Source organism: Mus caroli, unplaced genomic scaffold, assembly GCF_978045245.1.
Source record: "Mus caroli unplaced genomic scaffold, Mus_caroli_1 scaffold_14, whole genome shotgun sequence".
Classification (NCBI taxonomy): Eukaryota; Metazoa; Chordata; class Mammalia; order Rodentia; family Muridae; genus Mus; species Mus caroli.
In genome coordinates, this window is record NW_028227269.1 from 29599461 (window position 1) to 29625575 (window position 26115).

At 40.3% G+C, this 26115-nt stretch overlaps 1 protein-coding gene across 2 annotated transcripts in view; it reads right to left on the bottom strand.

Annotated features, from left to right (window-relative positions):
* Positions 1 to 15952: 15952 nt before the first annotated feature.
* Dus4l (dihydrouridine synthase 4 like) overlaps positions 15953 to 26115 on the bottom strand; it is a 62906-nt gene continuing 52743 nt past the window's right edge. Inside the window, exons 12-13 of one of the 2 annotated variants that reach the window (XM_085830287.1) lie at positions 21381 to 21481; positions 15953 to 17008 (exon numbers count right to left, since the gene is read on the bottom strand). In XM_085830287.1, the coding sequence (XP_085686413.1) occupies positions 16973 to 17008; positions 21381 to 21481 (137 nt within the window). In that variant the 3' untranslated portion in view covers positions 15953 to 16972. The remainder of the gene's footprint in view (positions 17009 to 21380; positions 21482 to 26115) is intronic. The other variant, XM_021179044.3, reaches the window with a different exon arrangement.

A 26115-nucleotide genomic window follows, 5' to 3' on the forward strand; every position in this document is an offset into this window, starting at 1 on the left:
TATGTTATTTGGTATTGCCAGGAATAGCTAATTTTATCTGTCAAAATTTTCTTCCTAGCACGCTCTTTTGAGTCACTGATTTGGCTTTTAAGTAAGCTAAAGGTTGCTAATTGGGAGAACAGCCAGGCAAACTTACCCACGGCTTCTGAGTCACATGTTGAACAAATCTGGCAGCGTAAGCTTCAGGCTGCCTTCTGTTTCTAATCACTTTTCTTCCTAATTTAGTTTCTTCCACCCAAAGGGATTATAATTTATTTTCATTGCAGAAATCATGAAGATGTCACAGGATGAAAATTACTTCCAAGTGGATGGAACCCATATCTGCTGAACACCGCCCTTGACTTCGTTCTATGTTCTGATCAGCAGAGACCCTTTTCTTTGAACTGAGATATGTCACTGATCTAAAGCTGCTGAAAAAGCTTCAACTACACAAGTTTCTTTCCTCACAGGTATCTCTGAAATTCTAAAAATTAAAAAAAAAAAAAAAAAAAAAGCATGGGTCAGCAACTAGTTTTCAGAAGAAACCTTTCGTTTGTTTGTTTGTTTGATTGTTTGTTTACAAGGTATTTATTTGATGTTTAATTACGTGTCTGTGTCTGGGTGTTATATATATAGGTATATGTGTGTGTGCAGATACAACGTGGCTATCCTGCATGTGGGAACCAGAGCAGGGCACCAAGTGTCCTGGGCTATTGCTGACTTACTCCTTTGAAACGTGGTCTCCCATTGAGCCTAGAGCTAAGCTGATGGCCAGCAAGTTCCAGAGGTCCTTCCACTTCCTCCTCTCACCTCCCCGAGCTCTTGGGGTGCAGGTGCATGTGCGCTCACACCCTGTTTTTTTCCATGGGTGCTAGGGGCTTTAAATTCAGTGAAGAGTGAAGACTCTAGCACAGTAAATAAGCTTACCCTACTGAACCCTCTCCCAAGGCCTGGCCTCTTCCTTAACAGAATGCCCTCTTTCACTTACACTATTTTGTTCTCGCCCTGTTGTAGAACTCTGTCCATTGGAAAGGATACGGGTTTGCTGTTTTCAATCCAGAGAAGCCATGATTACTCATGAGGCTTCCAGAATCCCAAAACATAAAAACTACTGACGTTGTTGGGGGAAATGGAGAGTCCTTCACAGCCCTAAAGTGGAGTATGCTCTTATAAGTCACCATCACCTATACTCTTGGAAAGAAATTATATAAACTTTAGGTTAGTTTAGGTTAGGTTAGGATTAGGTTGGGGTTGGGGTTGGAGTTGGGGTTGGGGTTGGGGTTAGGGTTAGGGTTAGGGTTAGGGTTAGGGTTAGGGTTAGGGTTAGGGTTAGGGTTAGTTTAGTTCCAACAAGTTAAACTTGATGGAATTGTTTCAAAGTGCTAAAAACAACCAATAAGAAATAAGAAGAAACAAACGAACAAACAAACTAAAGCCCCATATAAACAACTGTAACAACAACAGAAGCTCACAAAAAAATGAGGGGTTCAGGTCTCTCTATGGCAAATGTGTCAAAATTTGTGCTGAGCTGGAGTTCCCATGGAAAAAAATTACCAGCAGCCAAGTTCAGTGAGCGTGAGCCTCTGTAATCCTGTAGAGCATCGCCTCTCAACCTTCCTAGTGCTGCAACCCTCTAACAGAGTTCTTCATGTGGTGACCCTCAACCAAAAATGAATTCATTGCTACTTCATAACTGTTATGAGTCATAATGTAAATATCTGTAGTTTCTAATAGTCTGAAGTAACCCCTGTGAAAGGGTTGTTCAACCTCCAAACAGGTCTCAACCCACAGGTTGAGAACTGCTGCTTTCAAGAAAGAACAGCAATTCACAGAAGGCGTTGATTGACAGACAGTACAGTTAAAAAGACCATGTTTGTTCCATGGGTGGGCAATTATCCCTCCAGAGCATGCTGCATATATTTCTCCCTCAAGGGAGCACACTGGTGCTTTTAGCAGCCAAGTATGGTCAGGGCAGAGACAGCCCAGGCACATGGCTTGTCAAACTCAATCAACCAGCTCCATAGGAGTTATAGCAGGCCACAGCTTGTTTGCTCTCTTTTGGCCTAAGTCCAGCCAAGCAGTACAATCTAGCATCATTGATCACCATGGATACAGGGAGCTCTGTAGCATTGTCCTTGGATAAGGAGACAGAAAGACTCAATAGGGAATGACTGTGCTTCAGAATGAGTTAAGGAAAATAGCTTTCCTGCTGGACCCAACGTTGCTCTTTTGAGGGAACAAATGACTTAAGCAACAGGATCTCCTCCTAGGACCCCCCCTACCCTGATGCATTCCTTTAGCTGCTGAGTCCCAAGACCGGTGAGCGTTTTGTTTGTTTGTTTGTTTGTTTGTTGGAACAAATGGTGGTAGGCCTTCAGAGATCCTGCAAGCCTTCTGTAGAAAGATCTCATTACATAACGCTAACTCAGTTTTCCAGTTTTAGAGAAATGTTTGAGAGCTGTACAAGTACACCGAAAGGAGTGAGGCCAGGAAACCAGTCTACACCGGGTGCAGGCACAGCTGTGAAACTCTTGGGGGGGAATTATGGTTTGCAAGGCACATAAGATATCTGACAAGGTGACAGAAAAACAAATCAAAACAAAACAAAAAAAACAGCCTATGCTTGTGAATGTAAAAAATGTGTTAGGAATTCAAATTCAGAAGGTATCCTGTATGGGTGGGGGAAAGGCACGGTCACAAAATTAGATTGTTAGTGCCAGGAATGATTTGTATCTCTATGAGGTATTAGTCAAGGAGGCCGCAAAACATGCATGCCACAGGGGACTTACCTCCCTCTGAGTTATTGGTTAAGGAGGCCACACCCAAGGAGGCCACTTGCTACGATACAAGTCATGGCCATTGGTGTCGGTAAAACCCTACTGTAGAAGAAATGACACCCTTTGTAAAACAGGGGGAAATCGGGCTGGAAATGATCCATATGCTCCCTTTTTGCTTGCTAGAATTTGTAGCACAAGAAGAGTCTATGAAGGTGGCCAAGGATTTACTGCCAACGATCTTTCCTGACTATGGACCTTATAGGTTAACCAGATAAGATGTACCCACTTGTACAACAGTTGTGGGGGACAATCAACTATTTTCCAACTGGGTTTAAGGCCCGCTCTACAGGTGAGAATGCACATCTGGGGCTATAGCCAAAAGCAAAAGCCTGTGGCTGGGGAAATTCGAGGCCCCACCAGGTAAGCTGCTGCTATTGTTTGTTGAGTGGAGGTGATATGCCTGTCAACCTGCCTTCCAAACATTTACGTTTATACTCATAAATTACTGTTCCTGTCAACATTAATGGAAGGAATTTTTTTCTTTTCTTTTTTCTTTTTCTTTTCTTTTCTTTTTTGCAGTGGGGGTTAGTTACTGTGGTGACTCACAATTAGTCAAACTGTTGAGGGTGTTTGTTGCTGTGGGCTGTAATGTTGCTTGGCATAGCAGCCAGTGGAGCAGAGACAATCATGTGTCAGTATCACCTTTTCCAAAGCTCGAGGAACACTGAAGAAGAAGGAGAGGAAGGAATGTAAGAGCTGAAGGAAGGGGGTCTAGTGGAACTATCCTCTGTGGATGGCTGGCCATCTTGTTTTAAATTTTGAGGAATTGTAATTGACTATAGGAGACACAAGATTCATGCTCCCCCCGAGAGGGAGGAGGGCTCATAAGGCTCCTAGACCAGGAGGATCCTCCCTCCCAAAGACATGTAACATTTCTTGGGGGAAGTATCCAAAAATTTCTTGGTAGCCTAAGTTGACCATGCTCTGGTAAGTAATTCCTCACCTATCCTCCAACCGGTAACCCAGGAAACGTGCTGCTTCACCAAGCTCTATATGGATGCAATCACTTCTTCAGTCTATTCTCTCTGTCAGAGATGACCAGAAAAATAATACCTTGAAAAAAATCATTTAACACAACATATACATAATGGTTTTTTTACACAGGGACATTTGTCCCTGCTTTGAAATTCCTTTAAAAAGAGTTGAATCCAGAAATGCTTTCTGTCAGCTTTGCCTTTAATCCCAGTACTTGGGAGGCAGAGGCAGGCAGATTTCTGAGTTCAAGGCCAGCCTGGTCTACAAAGTGAGTTCCAGGACAACCAGGGCTACACATAGAAACCCTGTCTTGAAAAACAAACAAACAAACAAACAAACAAACAGCGGGGGGGGGAGGTGCTGTTTATTTAAATTCTATGCATTAGGCCATCTCACCCCATTAAACCCCATAGCAATATATTATCTGTACTGAACACTTTTCCTTGGAGATCTTACTGTGTTTTATGTCTGTGCAGACTTTAGAGCATTGATTTCTTCTTTGTGTAAATATCCAATACAAATATGTCTCTTGGGCCAGACAAATGGTTCTCTTCCAGAGAACCTGAGTTTGGTTCCCAGCACCTACAATAGATGCTCACTGCCACCTGTAACCACGGCTCTATGTAATCTAACAACCTTTCTGGGCTCTGCAGATACCACACACACACACACACACACACACACATACACACACACAGACATACAGACACACACACACAGACACACACACACACACAGACATACAGACACACACACACACACAGACATACAGACACACACACACACAGACACACACACACACAGACACACACACACAGACACACACACACACAGACATACAGACACACACACACACACAGACATACAGACACACACACACACACAGACACACACACACACAGACACACACACACACAGACCTACAGACACACACACACACAGACATACAGACACACACACAGACACACACACACACACAGACACACACACAGACACACACACACACAGACACACACACACACACACAGACACACCAAAATTCTTTTTATTAAAAATGTGTTTCTTGAGGGTTAAAGATGATATCTGTCACCATTGACTCTATCTTCTCTCACAATTATAATGAAGTAATAGTTATTGGTTATATCATTCTGACAATTAAACACAATGGCAAACTCTCTGGACCATGGCAAAGCGTTCAATACAATGAAGCAATTTCTTTTTTTTTAAATTTTTAATATTTTTATTACGTATTTTCCTCAATTACATTTCCAATGCTATCCCAAAAGTCCCCCATACCCTCCCCCCCACTTCCCTACCCACCCATTCCCATTTTTTTGGCCCTGGCATTCCCCTGTACTGGGGCATATAAAGTTTGTGTGTCCAATGGGCCTCTCTTTCCAGTGATGGCCGACTAGGCCATCTTTTGATACATATGCAGCTAGAGTCAAAAACTCCGGGGTACTGGTTAGTTCATAATGTTGTTCCACCTATAGGGTTGCAGATCCCTTTAGCTCCTTGGGTACTTTCTCTAGCTCCTCCATTGGGAGCCCTGTGATCCATCCAATAGCTGACTGTGAGCATCCACTTCTGTGTTTGCTAGGCCCCGGCATAGTCTCACAAGAGACAGCTATATCTGGGTCCTTTCAGCAAAATCTTGCTAGTGTATGCAATGGTGTCAGCGTTTGGAAGCTGATTATGGGGTGGTTCCCTGGATATGGCAGTCTCTAGATGGTCCATCCTTTCGTCACAGCTCCAAACTTTGTCTCTGTAACTCCTTCCATGGGTGTTTTGTTCTTTCTCTTCTTGATCGCTATTTTTCTCCCTTGGATCTCACCGAGCAACAGGAGATTCAGAATCTAGGGTCTGGTTTTGACTTCCTGCTCAACCACCCCTTAAAGACTGCAGGAAGCATTGCTTCTCTCTGACTCATGCTCCTGGCCTGCGAACTGGGGATGGCACTAGATCTTACTTCATGATGATGCTGCAATAATCAAATAAGAGTAGTAGGTAAAGCAATCAGAACCTAACACATGGTGGTTATTCCAGAAATGTCAACTGTTATTATCTCAGGGACCAGTGTAGAGTAGGTGCCTAATATATATTTTGAGCTGAAAAAAAAAATTCTTAGTCTAACTTAGGTAGCTGAGGTCATTATTCTCTACCCAGTTGTCTTCTTTCCTTCTTTAATCTGCCAAGTTATCGTGCACTCGGGTCGGGTGAATGACTCACTAGAACAGGTCCAACTTTTAAGTTGTAACATAAACAGTTGAAGGAAAAGCCAGAATGAGTTATTAAGAAGATCATAGGCAGAGGAAAGATGTTTAATGTGAATGAGAGGTCTGTACTGATATCTTAATCAAACCTTAGGGTTCTAAAAGATAAAGACTCACATTAATGTACTGTTGATGCAATTGCATCAGGAACAAACAGAAATGCTAATACATGGTGAAAAAATCAATATATATGGAAGTGTAGATAAGGTTTTGTTTCTTCTAAAGTGCTAATATGATTAATCAATCTGTGTAATGTTTCAAGAAAAGTATAAGGTACTTAATTCAAACATGTCGCTTTGTAAAATTATAACGTAGGGAACCAGTGATCGCTATAAGAGTGAATGAACTATACCCCAGTCCTTACCACAGTCCTTAGCTCCTTTTCTCAGTCCCTCTTCCCACAAGCACCAACTTTCAAATCCTTCAGCTGAAGCTTAGATGCATTTGTCTGTATCTCTAAATAATTTATTTTTTTTGTCTTACTTGTGAGTTGAGGGCATGGCTATGTCCTGTGCTTCTTCCATTATGACCAAATCTCTGAGCACTCATCTCTGTCCTCTCCATAGAGAATCATAATTTGGGCCAGGTCAGTGATACGTTATTGAAATTCTATTTTCCACTCAGAATGGAGGCTTAGGTAAATTGCTGTTACATTTTACTCCCTAAATGTTTTGTCTTATCAGTTGCTCCACCTTGACACTTCCTGATTGCACTTTTCCCATATGTCCTCATCAGGTATTTGATCAACATCTCCTGGGAGAGTTGCCCATGCTGCTTCCAACAAAGACCTCCCTTTACCAAAATCCAAGAACCTTCCCTCCTCAGCTGGGTGGATTTCCTCTTCCCTAGTTTCAGTGTACCTCTTTTTTGGTTTATTCAAACTTTTAGATGGAACACATCTTCCACCCACTAGTTTCCTTGAGGAAGGCTGTACAGGACGTAAAATTTACACACACACACACACACACACATGCACACACGCACACACATGTGCTGTTCTAAATCAGTGTCTAATGTGTTAGATATCATCCTAATGTTTTTGAACAAAGTATTTTTGTGGTTCTCCTTCCTCTCGTCTCTCTCCAACCCCCTGCTACTCCTGTTTCCTCCTTGCAGCCACCTTCCTTGCTCCTCTTTCATGTCCCATATGCCCTTTGCCTATCCCTCATCCTTCCCTAACACCCGGTTTTATCCTCTCTTGGTCTTTCTAGATTTTTTAGACTTTACCTAAACTTTGTCTGTTTACATATATATTTATAGCTTAGAGTCTTCAATAAAGAAGAACATTCAGTTTTTGTCTTGAGTTGGGGTGATAGGAAGTAAAAGTTTTGTGAACCTGTAGGTCTAACTTTTTTCCTTATTCTTCACTCATACTTGAATGATAGTTCAACTATAGAATATGAGTTTTTTTCGTTCAGAATTTTGAAAGCATTACTTTATTGTCTTGAATTTCAAAGTTTACTGAATGTACTTATACCTCTTAAGCTTTACGAGTTTCCTGGACATTTGTAGAACCTTCTCACTGAATCCGGTTCACTAGTATAGATCTATGTAATGGTTTGAATGTATCTTCTCCAAACTTCAGTTGTTGAACTTAATGACTAATGTGGTATTAACTACTCTTTAAGTGGTAATTAGTTAATGGGAGCTCTTCCCCCTCATGAAGGGACTAGATGACGTTATACAAGTGTTTAGAGGAGGAGGGAATTCATATTTTCTTGCCTTTCTGCCTTCTGCTGTTTCTTTCTAGAGGATCCAGAATCAAGGTACTGTCTTAGAAGCAGAAAGCAGCTCTCACCAGACACCAAAGCTGCTGGCACCTATATTAGGAACCAGGTGCCCCTGCCCCTAGCCTACCTTCAGGGACTCAGTGCCAGCTGCCAAGTCATCACCAGCCTCCAAATGCCACACGTATTCCCCTTAGAAGGTCCCTGCCACTATGGCTCTGTTTTTCCCATTCTCTCTCCCCTCTCTCCCTCTTCCTCTGTCTCTGTCTGTCCCTCTCTCTGTCTCCCAGTATCTTTCTTTCTCCTCTATCTTAGCTCCGAGGCAGCCTTTGAATACTCCACCTCCAATAAATCTCTTGGGTGAGATTTGTTGCTTCTTATCTGCCTCTGCAGAAACCCTAACAACCTCTATCTTGGATCTCATAGGTGCCAGAATGGTGGGTAATGAAAAGTTTGAAATATGGTGCAGTCTCTGTTGTCTTTCTATAGAGCACAAATGGCCCAGGGTGTTCTATTTGTGCTGAGAATCTACTGGGCCTTCCACTGCCCGACCCCCTCCCCTCCAAGTTCTCATTTTTACCTCCTGATGTTTGAAAAATTTGAATTTATGAGTGAACTGAAATAAAAATCCACAGCCTATGTTGTGTTTTATTAAAAGAAAAAAAAAACCAGAAAGAGTCAAGGGTGTGTTTGATAGAAGTGAGGTATGGTGAGGTGGAAGAGGGTGCCTCTGTGGGCCCATGCTCAGGCATGCCTCCTCCCGCTCCCCAGGTACAATCCATACAATGGATATAGTATGGAATTGAGTTTATTTAGGGCATGGGAAGTGGAGTTGGGAAGGAAGAAGAAGAAGAAGAAGAAGAAGAAGAAGAAGAAGAAGAAGAAGAAGAAGAAGAAGAAGAAGAAGAAGAAGAAGAAGAAGAAGAAGAAGAAGAAGAAGAAGGGGGAGGAGGAGGAGGAGGAGGAAGGAGAAAAGAAGAAGAAAGAGAGAGGGGTGGGGAGGTGGTGGGCCAGGAACACATGGAGAGAGGAGAAGAGGAGGAAGGGGAGAGAGAGAGAAAGGGGTCAGAAAGAGAAGGGGCAGACAGTAAGAGAGTGAGAGAGTAAAAGACCAGGGAGGGGACAAGCAGCCCCTTTTATAGTGAGTCAGGCATATCTGGCTATTGCCAGTTAACTGTGGGCCTAGAAAGGATGCTAACAGCCTATAAAAACCTTGGAACGGTTTTCTTCGTATACATTATTTTCAGCACATTAAAAAACAAAATAAGACAAAAGCTATGTCAGCTTTGCTCCAGTCTCTTCAGGATTGAATTCCTTACCACTCATGATTAAAATGAGAGGCTCAAGAGCTACCTGGAAGTTCTGAATGAGTGCTTGCTCACGGTGAGGTTTCCAGTAGGGTGAGCTGCCTGAGGCCTGTCGTTGGGGAAATTCCCTGCCCTCACTATCAACATCTATGTGACTATCTCTAGGTATTTCCTCTTGGGTTTACTAAGTCCCCACTAGAAAGCATTCTTTTGGTTTTGAGCTTGGAGATGGGGCACTGACTACCACCATTCTGGTTGAGAAGAAAATCCTGAATTTAGAATATATGCACCATTTAATTCCTTCTTTTTCTTAAAATAGACTTCTGTCTTCTGCTGGGCCCAGGAAGGGAGACACCCAGTAGTCTGAAGGAGGAGAGGGGCATCCAGGGATAACATTGCTTCCTAAATAGTTTTTAGTCAAGCTGCTTTGTTCTTCCAGGGGTTGCACCATCAATGCCTGCGTTTTAGTTGGTGATTTAAGTTGAACTGGTTCTTGGTTTTCTGAAAGAAGAGGCTTCCATTTTTCATCAGTATGACTTGTTGATAATTTCAAGACAGTTGGTGCTGGGTCTTCTCATGTTCTTTAACTTTGTTCTAGGCCTTCAAACAACCCCTTTACTGAATTTCAGAAGTCAGAGTTTGTGTTCAACCAGCCATTGCTGGTGAATTTTGTCTTCTTTAGGTAGATATCCCATATGGGTGTTTTCTAGTGCTTGTTTTGCAGGTCTCTCTGAGAAAGCCACAGGCAGCAGAAGCTGGTTATGTAGAGATGGGAGGACCTTTTCCCTTTCAATTCAGCTTCCTTTCTTCATAGTTCAGTTAAAAATAAAAATCTTCTCAGTCAAGAACCAGGAAGCTATGAGAATTTGACTACAAAAAGCATTGTCAAAAATACCATTTTTGAACTATCATGGAGAAATGATATAGATATGTTTAAATTGATTTAAACATTGAATAGTGTATGTATAAAAGGAATGTATAAAACATTGCCATATATAATTATGCATAATTCAAAATTTACATTAGGATAAATTTAATTTAAAAAGACATGAAGAAAATTTAAAAAATAACTATAGGGTTGATGAGATGGGTCAGCAGGTATTTGCTATGAAACCCGATGACCTGAGTTTGATCTTTGGGACACATATAGTGGAAGCAGAGAACCAAATCTTACAAGTTGTCCTTTAAATCCCAAAAGTATACCGTAGTTGGTCCCAGCTACTTTGTGGTTCTTTCTTTTACCCTTCTCCACTCCTTTTCTTCCAACTTTCAACTCCTTGATACTAGATAAGCGAGATAAAGGGATAGAGGAGGAAAGAAAGAGCTCCTTGAATGAAGTCAGAGGTAGGTAGATGTGGTGATTTGAATATGCCTGGCCCAGGGAGTGGCATTACTTGGAGGTGTGGCCTTGTTGGAGGAAGTGTACACTGTGGGAGGGGGTGGGGGTGGGAGGGGGGAGGCTTTGAAGCTCCACTCAGTACCTAAGAGTTACTCTTCTCCTAATAGCCGTCAGGTGAAGATGTAGAACTCTAAGCTTCTCCTAAGCCATTCCTGCCTGGATGATGCCATGCTCCCACCTTGATAATAATGGACTGAGCCTCTGAACCTGTAAGCCAGCCCCAAATAAATGGTGTCCTTACCAAAGTTTTCTTGGTCATGGTGTCTGTTCTCAACAATAAAACCCTAAGACAGTTGGAAAGGGGGTAACATTATCTTTAGACTACTTCCTATTGATTAGAGGTGTTGAGTTCTTGGAGCAAGTTTGATCTTTATTATCATGATATCTAACTTCTAATTCGTGTATCTTCTTTGATCATGACTACTATCAAACAGCAACCAACCAACAATTCCCCAACAACAACCTTGCCTCTCAGGGTCCTAGCATTTATATACTCTCTGAAAAGTTCCCAGAATTCCAAATGTCACACAACTGTAGAAACTATGGCTGGCAAAATCATGCCCCTGCTAGAGCATGAGGCAAATCATAGTCAGCTGCTGTGGACAGTCTGAAGCAGTCACATAGCCCACAGCTGGGATTAAAATGAAAACATATTCTTACAATATTTCTGTATTTTTTGAAGAAACAAAAAAATTCCAGAATTCTCACTATAGTATACTCTGGCATGTGCATACCTACACAAACACACACACACAAACACACAGTTGCATGCACATACATATAAAGAAAAATAAGTGTAGTAAATATTAAAAAACAAATTAATAATTACAAATGAATTTAGCATTCAAATAACTTTGTGCCATAATGGCCTACTGATTGTGTTCACCTCCAATTCCTTAGAACCTGAATTTTAAGTTACATGGTATGGTGATTTGAATGAGAACACTAAGCAATAGAACACTGTGACAAAAGTTGGTACCAAGCAGCAGGGTATTGCTGTGTCAAGCCCAACCATAGTGCCTTTTGGCAGAATGTGAATTTTGGATTAAGAAAGCAGTTTAATACTAATACTTGTAGTAGCAGGGAAGACAATGGTATTGAGAGCTGGCCTACTTCAAGAGGTTTCAGAGGAGAAGAATATTAATAAGTGACCTAAAGACCATACTTGTAATATTTTGGCAAAAATAAATGTGGCTACTTTCTGCCATTGACTTAAGAATGTGCCTGAGGGGCTGGTGAGATGGCTCAGTGGGTAAAGAGCACCCAACCGCTCTTCCGAAGGTCCAGAGTTCAAATCCCAGCAACCACATGGTGGCTCACAACCATCCGTAACGAGATCTGGTGCCCTCTTCTGGAGTGTCTGAAGACAGCTACAGTGTACTTACATATAATAAATAAATAAATCTTAAAAAAAAAAAAAAAAAAAAAGAATGTGCCTGAATTGAAGACTGCTGGATTAATGGCATTGGTAGTAGAGATTTCAAGACAGCCTAATATTGACTGTGCCATATGGTTATCAGTGATCACTCTTATGCAGATCTATAATAAGGAGGATCAAGCAGACGAAGGAAAAATACGAGATGTATAGTTTGAGGAGAAAAGGAGTACCAAGAAGTGTAACTGTGGAAGGAGGCAGAAAATTTCAGGGAGAGAATGCTTCAAAGACTGCTTTATTGTTGGCTAAGATGGAGAGAGCCAAGGCCTTCAGGTAGCCTGGCTTAGCCTGATAAGACGAATTTTGGACTCCCGACCTTAAGAATACCAAGATAAATGTATTTGTGTCTGTTTTGAATCACTAAGTTTGGGGGTATCTATGACAACAATAAGAAATATGCTTATCATAAATCAAAAGTGCATTTCAGGCTTTCAGTGTTATTGCATTAACCTTGCTTTCCTGTTTTCCACCTCTAGGAAGATTTACGTGGAGGCAGTGAAGTCTAAGCTTCATCCTGGATACAAACATCCCTTTGGGTGCTAAAGACATAAAGGGGAAGCCAGATTGCAACCAGGAAAGATTTTTTATTACGTGCCCTAAAATATCTTAGAAGTTTCAGAATTTCTAAAGTTCTAACAATTTGTTGTCATTTCTCATTCATGCTTTATTCTGTTTAGGTAATTTTCTGTTGATTTTTGTTGTTTTTCCCAGTTTATTAGACTTACACATCATACCTTTCATCTGGTACTTGTAGTGTTGCTGTCCTTGTGGTGCACACGACACTAAGAGACAGACCATGTTTTATTTCTCTTGTGCACTCCTTTGGTGTGAAGCACAGAAAAGTAGGGCTGGATACATTATATAATGCTAACGACCAATAATAAAGTAAAATATAAAACAATGAAAATCAGAGTCTTGGGGGAGGGCTATAATTTTTAAATGAGATCCTCAAATAAAAGGTAAGATACAAATAAAAGCTGGTGGCTTTGTGTATTATATATGTGTACCCCCACACTAATGTGGCTTTGCGTATTATGTATGTGTGCATACTCCCCGCCCTCCACAAATATAGACATATACTGCTGATGTTAAGGATGTTAGGAAAGGCAAAGATATCTACTGTTACTCATTTATTTCATCATGTACTGAGCAGAACTTCAGGACAGGTATGGCACTGTTAGCAACACAGCTTCCTTTTACCTTGTTCCTCCCTTCTGAATGTGCCCAAAGTCATAATCTAAGATAGCAGTGTTTTAGGAAACAAGACAGAGCAAGGAAAAAGAGATGGCCACCATGTGACATTCCCTGTTATGCCTAGATATCTCAACCTGGGTGGTATGGACATTATTGATCTGATTCTGCCGTAAATGGATGCCCTGTGCATAGCAGAGTAAGTTAGCAGCATTTCTAGTCTCCGCCCATCAGTAACACTGTAGTTTTGACAACCAAGAATGTTTTTAGGTATTGCCAAGGATGTTAGAGCATTCTCCCTCTCCTTTAAGCAATACTCACTGTGTTCAGGAAGTGTTAGCCATTCGTGAGATCATCTCAGGCAATACACATCGCAATGAAAATAAGAGTTAAGAAGCTAGAATACAACATTTTGCACATATGCCAAAGTCCTGTGAGGGAAAAACTGTGACCTGTACTAAGAATAAAATGCTGGTGTGTTTGGCAGGGTAGGAGAACTTGTCAGGAACAGGATGGAGGCCTGGTGAGATCCTGGGGGTCTAATCTTAGGTGCAATGAAGACTAACTGGAAAAATTTGAACTACAAATGATTAGATTTTTTTTTTCCAGTTAGGTGGCTACCAAGTGTGCATATATGAGAGGATTAAGAGAAGGTACAAGGGGACCAAGAGGCTGACTTAACTGTGCGGGGATTCAAGAATCAGGACAATAACTGTGTCCCTGGAAATGCTTCTAGTCCCTAAAGTGGTACGATAAACAACCACAGGAGAACGTGGACCCTAAGAGATAAAGTGGGAATGCAGTTACAAACGCTGGGGTCAAGGGTAAAACAGGACAAGGACCAATCAAGACTCTGCTCCACTCGACCCTGCAGCTCTGCTTAGCTTGTGCTGCTTCTAAGAGACCAGAGCCTCAGGCAACTCACAGGGAAAGAGAAGAAAGTTTGAGAAACTTACATAACCGTGATGAAGAAGGTAAAGATAGCAAGCAGCCTGAGACACAAAGTCGTTACTCTGAGAAGTGATTTAACGTGGGGGTACCTAAGCCCATAGGCTCTGTACAGGATTTGTTAACTAGCAACACAGGAAAGGAAAGGAAAGGAAAGGAAAGGAAAGGGAAGGAGGATGAGGGACTCTTTCATATGCTCTGGTTCAAACCTTGGCTATGTACTGTCAGAGCCAAAGGAAACTCCATCTCCCCCAAATTATGGAAGTTAAGACAAAACCCCCCAGCATTTCTGAGGAACTTAAAAGCTGGTTCCCCTTTATCAAAAGAGGCAAGTACTGCCAGGTAGTGGTGCACACGCCTTTAGTCCCAGCACTTGGGAGGCAGAGGCAGGCAGATCTCTGAATTGGAGGCCAGTCTGGTCTAACAGAGTGAGTTCCAGGACAAGGCATTAAAAAGGAAAAAAAAAAAAAAAAAAAGAGTAAGTAACCTTGTCACTTGTAGAAGGTAAAAAGGGCGCTCTGTGGTGCCTATTAGCATACCAAAGTACATGCTGGCCTCCTGGCAGGCTCCCGGAGAGTCCTGGCCAGTTCCAGTCGGCTGGCCATACTTAGTCTACTACTTTCTGCTCTAGACTCTTCTAGAAGCCCCTGGCTGCTCTCTCCCTCATACCTACAGTAAACCCCCCTCCCTAACCAAACCTGCAGCGGTCGGTCACCTACCAGTTTACTTATACATATATGGCACTGTTTAAGGGCTAGCAAACTAAACTAGTTTGTAAAGTAAGATAAGCAATATCCAGGGGACTAGGATACCTGCATAGTCAGTTCCTAAACCTGACTCTGACTCGCTTTTCTATTTTCCCTCAGGAAAATTCCTCAAGTTTTTGAGTTATCTAATTACAGATCTGTAAAATTGAGAGTTGAGGTCTAAGATCCCCTAACTGTAAACTTTAAAGTGCTTTTCTGGTGAAACTCTCAAATCCAGGAATTTGATAGGATAACTTTGAGAATCATGTTAGTTTCTATAGTAACCCTTATCTCAATATTAATAGCCTCAATTTGGAAATGAAAAGGAGTCCCAGAGAATCTGGATAACTTGTCCAAGTCACATGACTAAACATGCATGTGGTGAAGCTGGGATCAGCTCTGGGTTCTAACTCTAAAGCTGTGCACTTTCTCTTGGATTTAATGTTATTCTGACATTAGAGCTGATGTCTGCAGAGTAGCTCAGGGTCTATACTTACCGAGTTGCTGTCAGCTGACATTTCTTTTTTTTTTTTTTTTTTTATTTTTTTTTTTTTTTTTCCGAGACAGGGTTTCTCTGTATAGTCCTGGCTGTCCTGGAACTCACTTTGTAGACCAGGCTGGCCTCGAACTCAGAAATCCGCCTGCCTCTGCCTCCCGAGTGCTGGGATTAAAGGCGTGCGCCACCACGCCCGGCAGCTGACATTTCTAAGTGTAGGATTTGAGAAGTCATGCGCTCAGTTTCCTCTCATTCAGCACGCCCTCTCCTCTACCTCTGGTGCTGTCAGCCCACAAGGTGTAACTCCCGAATTTTACCCCGAGAGTGTCTTCCTCATGTCTGTTTTCTAGCACTAAATCCTAACTTTTATCTGAAATACAACTAGGTATTACTCATTTTACCCACTTTGAAATGAGAACAATTAAATATACATAGAATTGGCATTAAAATTATAGATAAAAACTAGAGAATAAAAACTCCAATTATAGCCGGGCGTGGTGGCGCACGCCTTTAATCACAGCACTCGGGAGGCAGAGGCAGGCGGATTTCTGAGTTCGAGGCCAGCTTGGTCTACAAAGTGAGTTCCAGGACAGCCAGAGCTACACAGAAAAACCCTGTCTCGAAAAACCACAAAAAAAAAACAAAAAAACAAAAAAAAAAAACCCTCCAATTATTATTTTGCATTTTCTTTTATATTTAAGCATTTTAAGACAAGTGGCTTTTCACAGTTAAACACTGAAATAACCTAAATCATATTATTACACTCACTACTTCTACATGAATATTTGCATGAAAACCTGTATTTAACTTTGAGAATATAGAAACATAGTAGAGAGATCTGTATGATACCAGTGCATGAATACTGAGGTAATACCAGTACAATCAGTAACTTTCACAAATAGAAAAAACACTGCTTTTAGGATGTCGTAAATAAGCTTTGTCAGTGGAGAAATCCACAGTGCAACATAAGCTCAATTCAGTGGTATGACAGTTTTGCAAATGGGCATACATTCTATTAGCAGATGACCTTGAAAAGACAGACTACTGATCATATATGACTAAACAAATGATCAATAGTCTTATAGGCACAGAAGCACAGTAACACCACACACTATCAACAGTGCTGTCATATTTAGAGTGGATTGTACAATCATTAGGCTTAAAAAGCCCTAAGGCCGTAGTTTTCGCTGTTCTCTGACTTCTCTATAAGCACAGTGGCTAACTGTGGTTATTTATCCTTATTTCCCTGTGAAAACATTTTCTGATACTGAGTTCTCTTTTCAAACACATCATTTTTACCACTACCATCATCTGATTATTACTAAAAACACATCAAAGCTTTCAAAGCTAATAATGGTTTCATGCAACTTCAGATCTAATTTGGGAAGTAAATGCCAGCAAATGAAAATTTCCTTTTATGGGTAAAGAGCCACCATATATCAATGCTATTAGCAATATGTAAATATGGTATTTAACATGCTTATATTTTTCAAAAGAGCTGAAATCCATACTTTATATCTGAAATCTGAAACATTATCAAATACTTTGGAAATGTCACTACTGTATAGCCTATGTGGGTCTGCAGGCGCTAGCACAGCTTTCTTTGTTTTCAACTGAACTTTGACAAGGTGTATTACAGTCTTCTTTTATAAAGTTAGTTCACAGGCCTTTCTTCTTCTCTTTTTCTAAACGGTTCTGTAAGAAAAAAATAGCAGATTAAGAAGCAAGTTCATAGATACAAAGGCTTATATATAAATGGTATTCTGCTAGTCATTAGAGAATTAAAATGTGAAAATACGGATTGAGAAAGTTTGAAACTTTAAATACTATAAAACAAAAAATAAAACCAAAGACTGTTCAACTGCCATGGCCAGCTCCCCCTCCCCCTTATCCTTCTTTCTGTCCATCCCCCCCACTTCCTTTTCATTTAGTCCTTCCCAAATCAGAACTGGCTCCTCACACCGTTCTGATCATGGTGTACAGATTATTATGAGAATGTAGCTCTAAACAGATGGGAAGTGAAATAGAAGTGAACCTTAGATGAGGAACTGGATTAGGAAAGCAAATGTTTCTATCAAGGAAGAGACCTCACCGAGTGGGGCTGCAGAACTGGCTTGTGCAGAGTCTAATGCAGAGTGTTGGGTGGAGTATCAATGCTTTTAAACAACAGCATCAAGCAATCCATTAGGACAAGGGGGGTATTCTCAATGGCAATATATTACTTCTACTTGTTTATACATATTTGACCACTGTACATATAAATCAAAGTTTTAATGGCAATGCCATGAAATTGGTATTCAGGGCAGTTTCCTATGTGAAGGGTAATTTATAAAATGAATTTAAAAATTAGCAAGTGCTGATGGTTTGCTAATAATACCTAGTCAGGGTTTTTTTGTTTTTTGTTTTTTTCTTTTCTTTTCTTCAAGAAGACAGCCAGGCCAAATAAGAAAGAGCAAATGTTCTGAAGGGACTGATTTCTAATATTTATTTAGTGCTGTTAGCAGGGAGGGGCCCAGCTAGGGAAATCCAAATGGATTTAAAAGCTGCAAAATGAGATTTGATTACGGAAAAGGAACCAGATTTTCTACCACCTTTGTTTCTTTAACATTTAAACAACTGTTCATACTTATTTCATTCAAACTATCACAATTATATAAAATTAAGAAAACTAGTACGGTTTCCAAGTAACCTTAGGATATTAATAAGTTAGTAAGGTTGTTTTGACCATAAAAGTAAAATACATGAGGACAAGCTAAATTCAGCTTAAGAGTATAGAATGATTTTCTGCTATCTTTTGCTTGGTCAGAGTATGAACATTAGAGTCACTTGTGAAAACAATGGGCCCATAAAATGACTTATTTATTTATTTATTTATTTATTTATTTATTAGTTTATTTTATAAGCACTGGTTTTTTGCCTGAATGTATGTCTGTGTGAGAGTGTCAGATCCTGGAGTTACAGACAGCTGTGAGCTGCCATGTAGGTGTTGGGAATTGAACCCAGGTCCTTTGGAAAAGCAGTTAGTGCTCTTAACCACTGAGCAATCTCTCCAGTGCCCATGAGATGACATCTAAATTTCAGCATGTTTCTTAGGTTTTCATGGACAGTGGAGCCAGGTGGGTGGGCAGGAAAAAATGTAACAAATCAACTAAGCATCTTATGGCTATACAGAGACTTTCTTGTTTAAAAATATCTAAGGTTCTTTCTTGAAATAGGATCTGGTTGGATGCTCATTAAGGTATCCATCCTATCTCTCATTTAAGTGATGATGTAGCCAGGGCACCTGGATGTCAGATGATTCAGAGGTTAGGGGCTATTTAACCCTTTAAAGGATATTTCAGGAAGTTAGAGTTTCAGGTAATGAGAGAGTAGGCAGACAGAACAGCATTAGCAATAGCAGAAAGCCACCACTCTAGCCGTGGGTGGAGGCTTGAGATGTTCAGGTGAGGCCCCGAAAATGGAAGCTGCCCATTGGAACTGTGACCAGGGAGAGAGGGGCTAGAGGACAGAAGGAAATGTCACCTACAGCAGAAGACAGGAGAGAGAGACCAGGGGCTTCCCTGTTTCTGCCTTCAGTTTTCTACTAATGCCTCTCACCGACAAACCTGCCCATGTCAGAAAGCAGGGGTCTGGAAATGTGCATTTCTCCATGGGGTGGAGCATGGATAGAAGAAGAACAGATCCAAGAATACACAGCTCAATGACCAGAAAAGGCTGAGGAACCCAGTTAACCAGGAGGTTGTTGAGAAAGATTTCCTGACTTTGCTGCCCAGCTTTAAATGCTCTTTCTACTTCAATAACTTCAGAGCAAATTACATAAAAAATGTTGATTCTTAACATCTTTTGTCCACTAATCGGAGATAGTAGAATATGTTAATATACTGAGTTGCCATAGAGTGAATGTGACACTTATACAAGACTGTCAGCCAGGTGCCTTATTCCAGAGCCTCTGAGTGAATGTGGTACTTAGGAAACAGAATACAGACAGGTATTAGATGAAGGCTTACATGTGTGATCAGATAAGGCTCTAATCAATACAGCATGGCTCTTAGTTCATCTAGGATGTGGTTCCTTTCCAATGAAGCATGGACAACAACTATTTTCTTGGGCAGAGTATAACTATAAGAGCTTTCCATATATTTGCTATGAACAAAGAAGCTCTAAGCGCAAAGTCTTTTTTTTTTTCTTTTCTTTTCTTTCTGGGCATAGTGAGGAGATGGAGGAAATCTTAACTGTTACACATTCTTCATGGTTAAGGAGTTACCTACCCCTAATGAACTGTTAAAGTTACCATCAAGTGTCACCACAATGGAGACATTAAGCAATGGACACTAAACTTTAGTTTAGACTGAGGGTATATTCTTTGTTTTCCTTTTTTCAGTTTAGGGCCTAAACATTTTTGGTACCTTGAAAACTCTTTCCTCTCAGAATGTGTGGGGAAACCATGATGGTTGAGAATACCCTCACTTCACAATAAGAGGGGTAAAGTGTACATAGACAAGAGGCCTCAACAATACTTCTTCCCTCCCCCGCTGAGTACTGAGGATGTCACAGAGTGGTGCTTGCTGTACCTTGAGGAGGTCAGCAATGTCAGGATTTCTACAAATGCAAACATCTACTCTAGACCACATACGTTGGCCATTAGTGTCCCGAGACTAGACTATATGTCAGGAACGGGAACAAGTCTATTCATGTTTTAGATTGCTTCTTGCCTGGGTAACTGAGGCTGGAATAGCTGACTGAGGTTAAGCCAGGCTGTCAGTAAAACTAAAGAGGAAAGAATGTTGATGACAGTGATAGTTCTTCTGTTATTCTTTTCTCCCTCCCTCTCTCTCACCCTCCCTCCCTCTTTCTTTCCTCCCGCTCTTCTTCCCTCTCTTCCTCCTTTTCTCCCTTATTTTCTTTGAGTCATACCCAAATGCTGGGGTTAAGGGTGTGTGCCACCATGCTTAGCTAACAGCTGTCCAGGTTTCTTGACTGTTTGTATCAGCTAGGAAAAGTTCCAAGCACGCTGCCTTTCATTTAGTTCTCAACACTCCAGTGAGCAAGACTTTATTATTGTTTCAGTGTTACAGATGAATTATGTGAATTCATTCAGATGGATGACGTCATGTCAGGATCATAAATCTAGTATTTAGACTGATACAGGTATTTCAAGTCTGATCCCAGAGTGTCTGGGTATAATGCCTATTTGTCACACACCAAGGCTGTCTCAGTATCAGTTCTTCCAATGTGTATCTGGCTTTAAGCTCAGGGCTACAACACTTGCCTATCACACACTAGGCCTGGATTTGATCTCTGTCTGGCAGCACCCTCCCTGGCCTCACCTCAAAAGAGGGTGACTGGGAAATAAATTCAGGTTGCTGCTTATGGTGGTTTGAGTATGCTTGAGCCAGCATACTCAGTATAAGAGTTGCCTTGGTTAGGGTGTCTCTTTACTGCAGCAGTAAAATCCCAACTAAGACAGTGATTGACAGCTAAAAAGAAAAAAGATAGACCTAGGTACGAATGAATGCTTGGAACTGACTCTTGCTAAATTAGACACAGAGAAAGAAAACCCATGGCTTAGATTTGAAGCTACTTTAACAAAGACTTTCCCCATCTTTAAATCATCTTTTTGGTGTAAATCAGGGATTTGAATGCCATAGTTCTTTGCCTTAAGATACCAGAAACAAAGACTGGAGTAGTGTGATATGAAACTTCAAATTTTAGTCTTACTTTGGCATAAATATGGCAAACATTCTAGATGATGAAATACAAATTTTTCCAGAACCAGTTTTTTAATGCTTTTATTGTATAGTTCAATTATTTTCTTTAAAGCAATTATTTCTTTAAAGTGGAATGTTTTAAAAAATAGCATGTTAGTAATTCTTTATACTATGGCTATCTTGCACTTGGATATAATGGCCCAATCTTTATCCTTTAGGTAAATCTGGCTTCTCTGGTTATTTAATAAAGCCAGGATTAAACACCCTGTTTGCATTTGTGAAGGGCATGCAATGCAAATAGTTTACTTAAGTAATTATTATTTCAAAAAACTTTAAATATACAAATACATGTCACCAACCTGAAGTTCTGAGTGTTCTTTCAGGAGTCGATCATACTCTTTAGAAAGTCTCTCTGACTGAATCTTCATAGTCATTACATCATTTTGGGCCTTAAAAAGGGCTAAAAATATCCAACAGAATTTTATTTTGAAATAATTTCAAAGAATTAGAAAAGATTCAAGACTTAAGAATAGAACTCTTATACAGTATACACTCAGACACCAGCTGTGACTGTCCTGCTTCGTATTTTTACCATGCTTTCTACACACACATTTGGGAAGTTTCAAAGAACATGTCTTCTTTCTCTTTATTTCTTCATTGTGTATTTTCTAACAATAGGGCATTCTCTATCATGACCACAGTATAATTACTAAATTTAAGAAATTTAACATTGACACAATACATTTAATTTAGTCACTCAAATTTCAATAGTGACAGCAGTTATAACTATGTCATTTTATATTTTACTTCTACTTCAAGATACAGTAGATCACATTTACATTTCATTTCCACGTTTCCTTAGTTTCCTAATTTTTTTTCTTTCTAATCTCATTGCAACTTCTCTTTTGTAACACTGACACTTTAAAGAATACAGGCCGCTTTAAAATAGATGATCTTCATTTGGGTTTGTCTGCTGTTTCCTTCTGACTGAATTCAGGTCATGCATACAGGTGAATACGATATTCATCCATACGTACGTATGGATGCATACATATTCATCCATACAGGTGAATACGATAAAAATGATGTTTAATACATCCCAGTGCCACCAGAGAACAACCACTTCCAAAGACCTTCCACGTTTCACTCTTTCGCTTTGGTTACTGTTTTCTCATTACCAGAGTAGCAATATGTGGGAAGATAAATTAGATGAGGAAAAGATCCTGCTCCCTTGTCAAGATGTCTGGCTGCCTACTTATTGTCCACTGATAAGTCTTGCCTAAACCAATCATCGTGACAGTTGCCATCTTCTAACCTGATCATTTTATCTCTATTACTCAGTTAGAATTGTACTGTATTTCTTTCCCATCCATACAGTGTAGTTGTTTTCAGTCTTCCCAATGCTGGGTTCCTTTAGTACAGTCCTTCATGTTGAGGTGACCCCAACCTTAAAATCATTTTGTTGATATTTCATTAACTGCAATTTTGTAACTAGTTACATCCAACAGGTTGTGAACTGTACATCTGCCATCCATGCGTCATCAATAGAATTCACAGTTTCCTGTTCTTCTCAATAACTCAAATTCCCTTAGGTTAGGTCAGAGAGAACTTCAGGCTCCTCCCTCCAATGTCTATGCTCGCATTCTTCTCGGTCTTCCTTCTTTCCCTCCTCTTTTCTCCCTCTTTTTTCTTTTCTTCCTTTCATTAATTCATTTGTTCTTTTTAAAAGGAATTTCTTTATTTTCTGACACATGTTCCAGACCCACTGTAACCTTCCCTAGCATAGGGGAGTACTTAGGCATTATAAAACAGTCACCAAAAGGTCTCTTTCTTTTTTTTTTTTTCTTTTTTTTTTTTTAATTTTTAATATTTTTATTACATATTTTCCTCAATTACATTTCCAATGCTATCCCAAAAGTCCCCCATAGCGCCCCCCACTTCCCTACCCACCCATTCCCATTCTTTTGGCCCTGGCATTCCCCTATATTGGGGCATATAAAGTTTGCAAGTCCAATGGGCCTCTCTTTCCATTGATGGCCGACTAGGCCATCTTTCCATACATATGCAGCTAGAGACAAGAGCTCCAGGGTTCTGGTTAGTACATCATGTTGTTCCAACAATAGGGTTGCAGATCCCTTTAGCTCCTTGGGTACTTTCTCTAGCTTCTCCATTGGGAGCCCTGTGATACATCCAATAGCTGACTGTGAACATCCACTCCTGTGTTTGCTAGGCCCCGGCATCATCTCACAAGAGACAGCTATATTTGGGTCCTTTCAGCAAAATATTGCTAGTGTATGCAATGGTGTCAGCGTTTAGAAGCTGATTATGGGATGGATCCCTGGATACAGCAGTCTCTAAATGGTCCATCCTTTCATCACAGCTACGAACTTTGTCTCTGTAACTCCTTCCCTGAAAAGGTCTCTTTCTAGGAAGCATAGAGATGGTAAAGTGCTTGCTGTTAAAGGACCTCCAGTATGTATATTGAAAGCTAAGCACAGCTTTTTATATATTTCCTTTTATTGGATCCATAATTGTAAATTAAATATTAAACACTGATTTTTGATAAATTTAATATGATATTACTTGCTAAATGTATGAGAGGCAGATTGTGTTATCATTATTATTTTTGGAGGTGGTAGTTAGACTTCATTGGGATCACAGCCACAATATAAAGAGTTATGACTTAGTTTTTTTTTCTTTCTTTCTTTTTTATGCCTTCGTTTTCAGTCTGCACTGGACCATAACGACATTTCTTAGTCTACTATGATGCATGGTTAGTGCTGTCTTCAGACTGTCCTGAGCATGTTTAGGAGCTTTCTGGTATCTAAAAATCAAAATACTTCCCTCAGACTAATAATGCCAGATTAGCTTACAATGGTAGTTACAGAACAAAACATCCACCACCACCACACACACACACAAATGTCAATGCTATGGTATGAATTTACATATTGAAACAACCATTTACACATTGAAACTTAACCACCACAGTGATGGTATTAGGAGGTGAGACTGGAAAATAAGCCACGAAGACAGAGCCCTCATATCAGAGTTTGGGTCCTAACTGGAGATCCTAGAGGGCTGCCCTCCCTCCATGCTCTGAGGACAACGAGAAAGCACTGTCCGCAAGCCAGGAAAAGGCTGACACCCGCTTGCCATCTTCACTTCATACTTCCCAACCTCCAAAACTGTGAGAAATTAATTTATGTTGCTTATAAGCTCCTGGGCCTACAGTATCTTGTTATACCAGCCAAAATGGACTGAGATAGTTTGGTCAGGGGTTGTATTAAAATGGGGCTAGTTTTAATGTTAAAATGATTTATGCTTAATGATTATACTTAATGAATATGTTATTTAGAACATTCTAGAGATTAACCCATCAGTTACTTACTCTTTTACGTTTTTTTGTTTTGTTTTGGTTTTGGTTTTTTGAGACAGGGTTTCTCTGTGTAGCCCTGGCTGTCCTGGAACTCACTTTGTAGACCAGGCTGGCCTCGAACTCAGAAATCCGCCTGCCTCTGCCTCCCAAGTGCTGGGATTAAAGGCGCGCGCCACCACGCCCGGCTCTCTTTTACGTTTTTAATTAACTTTATTATAAAAAACCTTGGAAATAAAATATAAGACAATGAAATTAACCAGACTCAAAATCTACACCTCTTCTACACAGAATTGCTATTCTGAAGCTGTCACATGGGTTCATTTTTAAGGATCTCAGGAACCACTTCTGCAGATTACCCAGGAGTTTCTTCTGCTTATTACTGAAAGGACTTAAAACAACTAATAGGCCAAGGGTTTTCATTGCTACTGATCAAGTCAAGATATGATCACATTTCTTACTTTGCTTTGCATCTCAGTAGACATCAATAGCCCTGATAATTACTTTCAGATCAAATTCATTCTAATTAGGGAAGGCTATTACTGTCTGGAGGCCTCTTGGATAGTTTCCCACTTCTTTACCTCTTGTTTTACACAAATGACAATACTGTATTTTGGATGCTTTCCACCTTTTGGAATGTATCTGCGACTAAGGACTTATGCAAACGTTCCATCTGACATGTAAATTTGCTTCTTTAAAGCTGTATCATTTTGGAAACAGCATATATTTGAAAAACATTATTGGCCCAGGAGATTTGAGGCAATATATCTAAGTTACTGTTTTGCTTTTCTTCTATGTATGTGTGTGTGTGTGTGTGTGTCTGTCTGTCTGTCTTTCCTGTGCATTTGTGATTTGGCTGAATTTATGTCTGTGTGAGAATGTCACTCTCATGCTTTAAAACCCCCAAATAGGGCTGGTGAGATGGCTCAGCAGGTAAGAGCACTGACTGCTCTTCCAAAGGTACTGAGTTCAAATCCCAGCAACTACATGGTGGCTCACAACCACCTGTAATGAGATCTGATGCCCTCTTCCAGTGTGTCTGAAGTCAGCTACAGTGTGCTTATGTATAATAATAAATAAATTTAAAAAACCCCCAAATATTCAAGGGTGTCTACCTCCAGTTAGATAGTCATGAGCTGCCATGTCGATGCTGGGAATTGAATTCCAGGGCTCTCAACTGCACAGCCCTTACTCCAGTCCCGTTTCACTTTTATCTACAAGATGGGTGATCACTTAGAGCTTTAAAGAGATGCTGAGATACTTTCCCAAAATGGCCAGATTCAATCAGAAGCTAGATGATATCCTAGTCCCTAGAACCCTTTAAAGTACATTTATCATTAACATAGAAAGTAAATAACTGACATATAAGTAGGCCAGACCATTTGTTATCTTTCCAAGTGTTGAATTTATATTTATGGAGTTATTTGCACACTAGAGGAGAGGGTAAGACTGACATAGTGTGTAAATGCATTGTATCACTATGATTTCTATCAGAGATAATGGATATTACCAGCCAAGCACTGCCAGAAATGGAAGGAACTGTTTTTGGAGGCACTGGCAAAACCGATAAAGTTGGGCTTTTGTACAAAAATTATTATAATACCTGAGCCAGAGGAAAACATTTCACTTGGAAAAAATTTATAGATTTAGTGCTGGTTTCTTTTCAGTTTTTTTTTTTTTGTTTTGTTTTGTTTTTGTTTTTTTTTTCGAGACAGGGT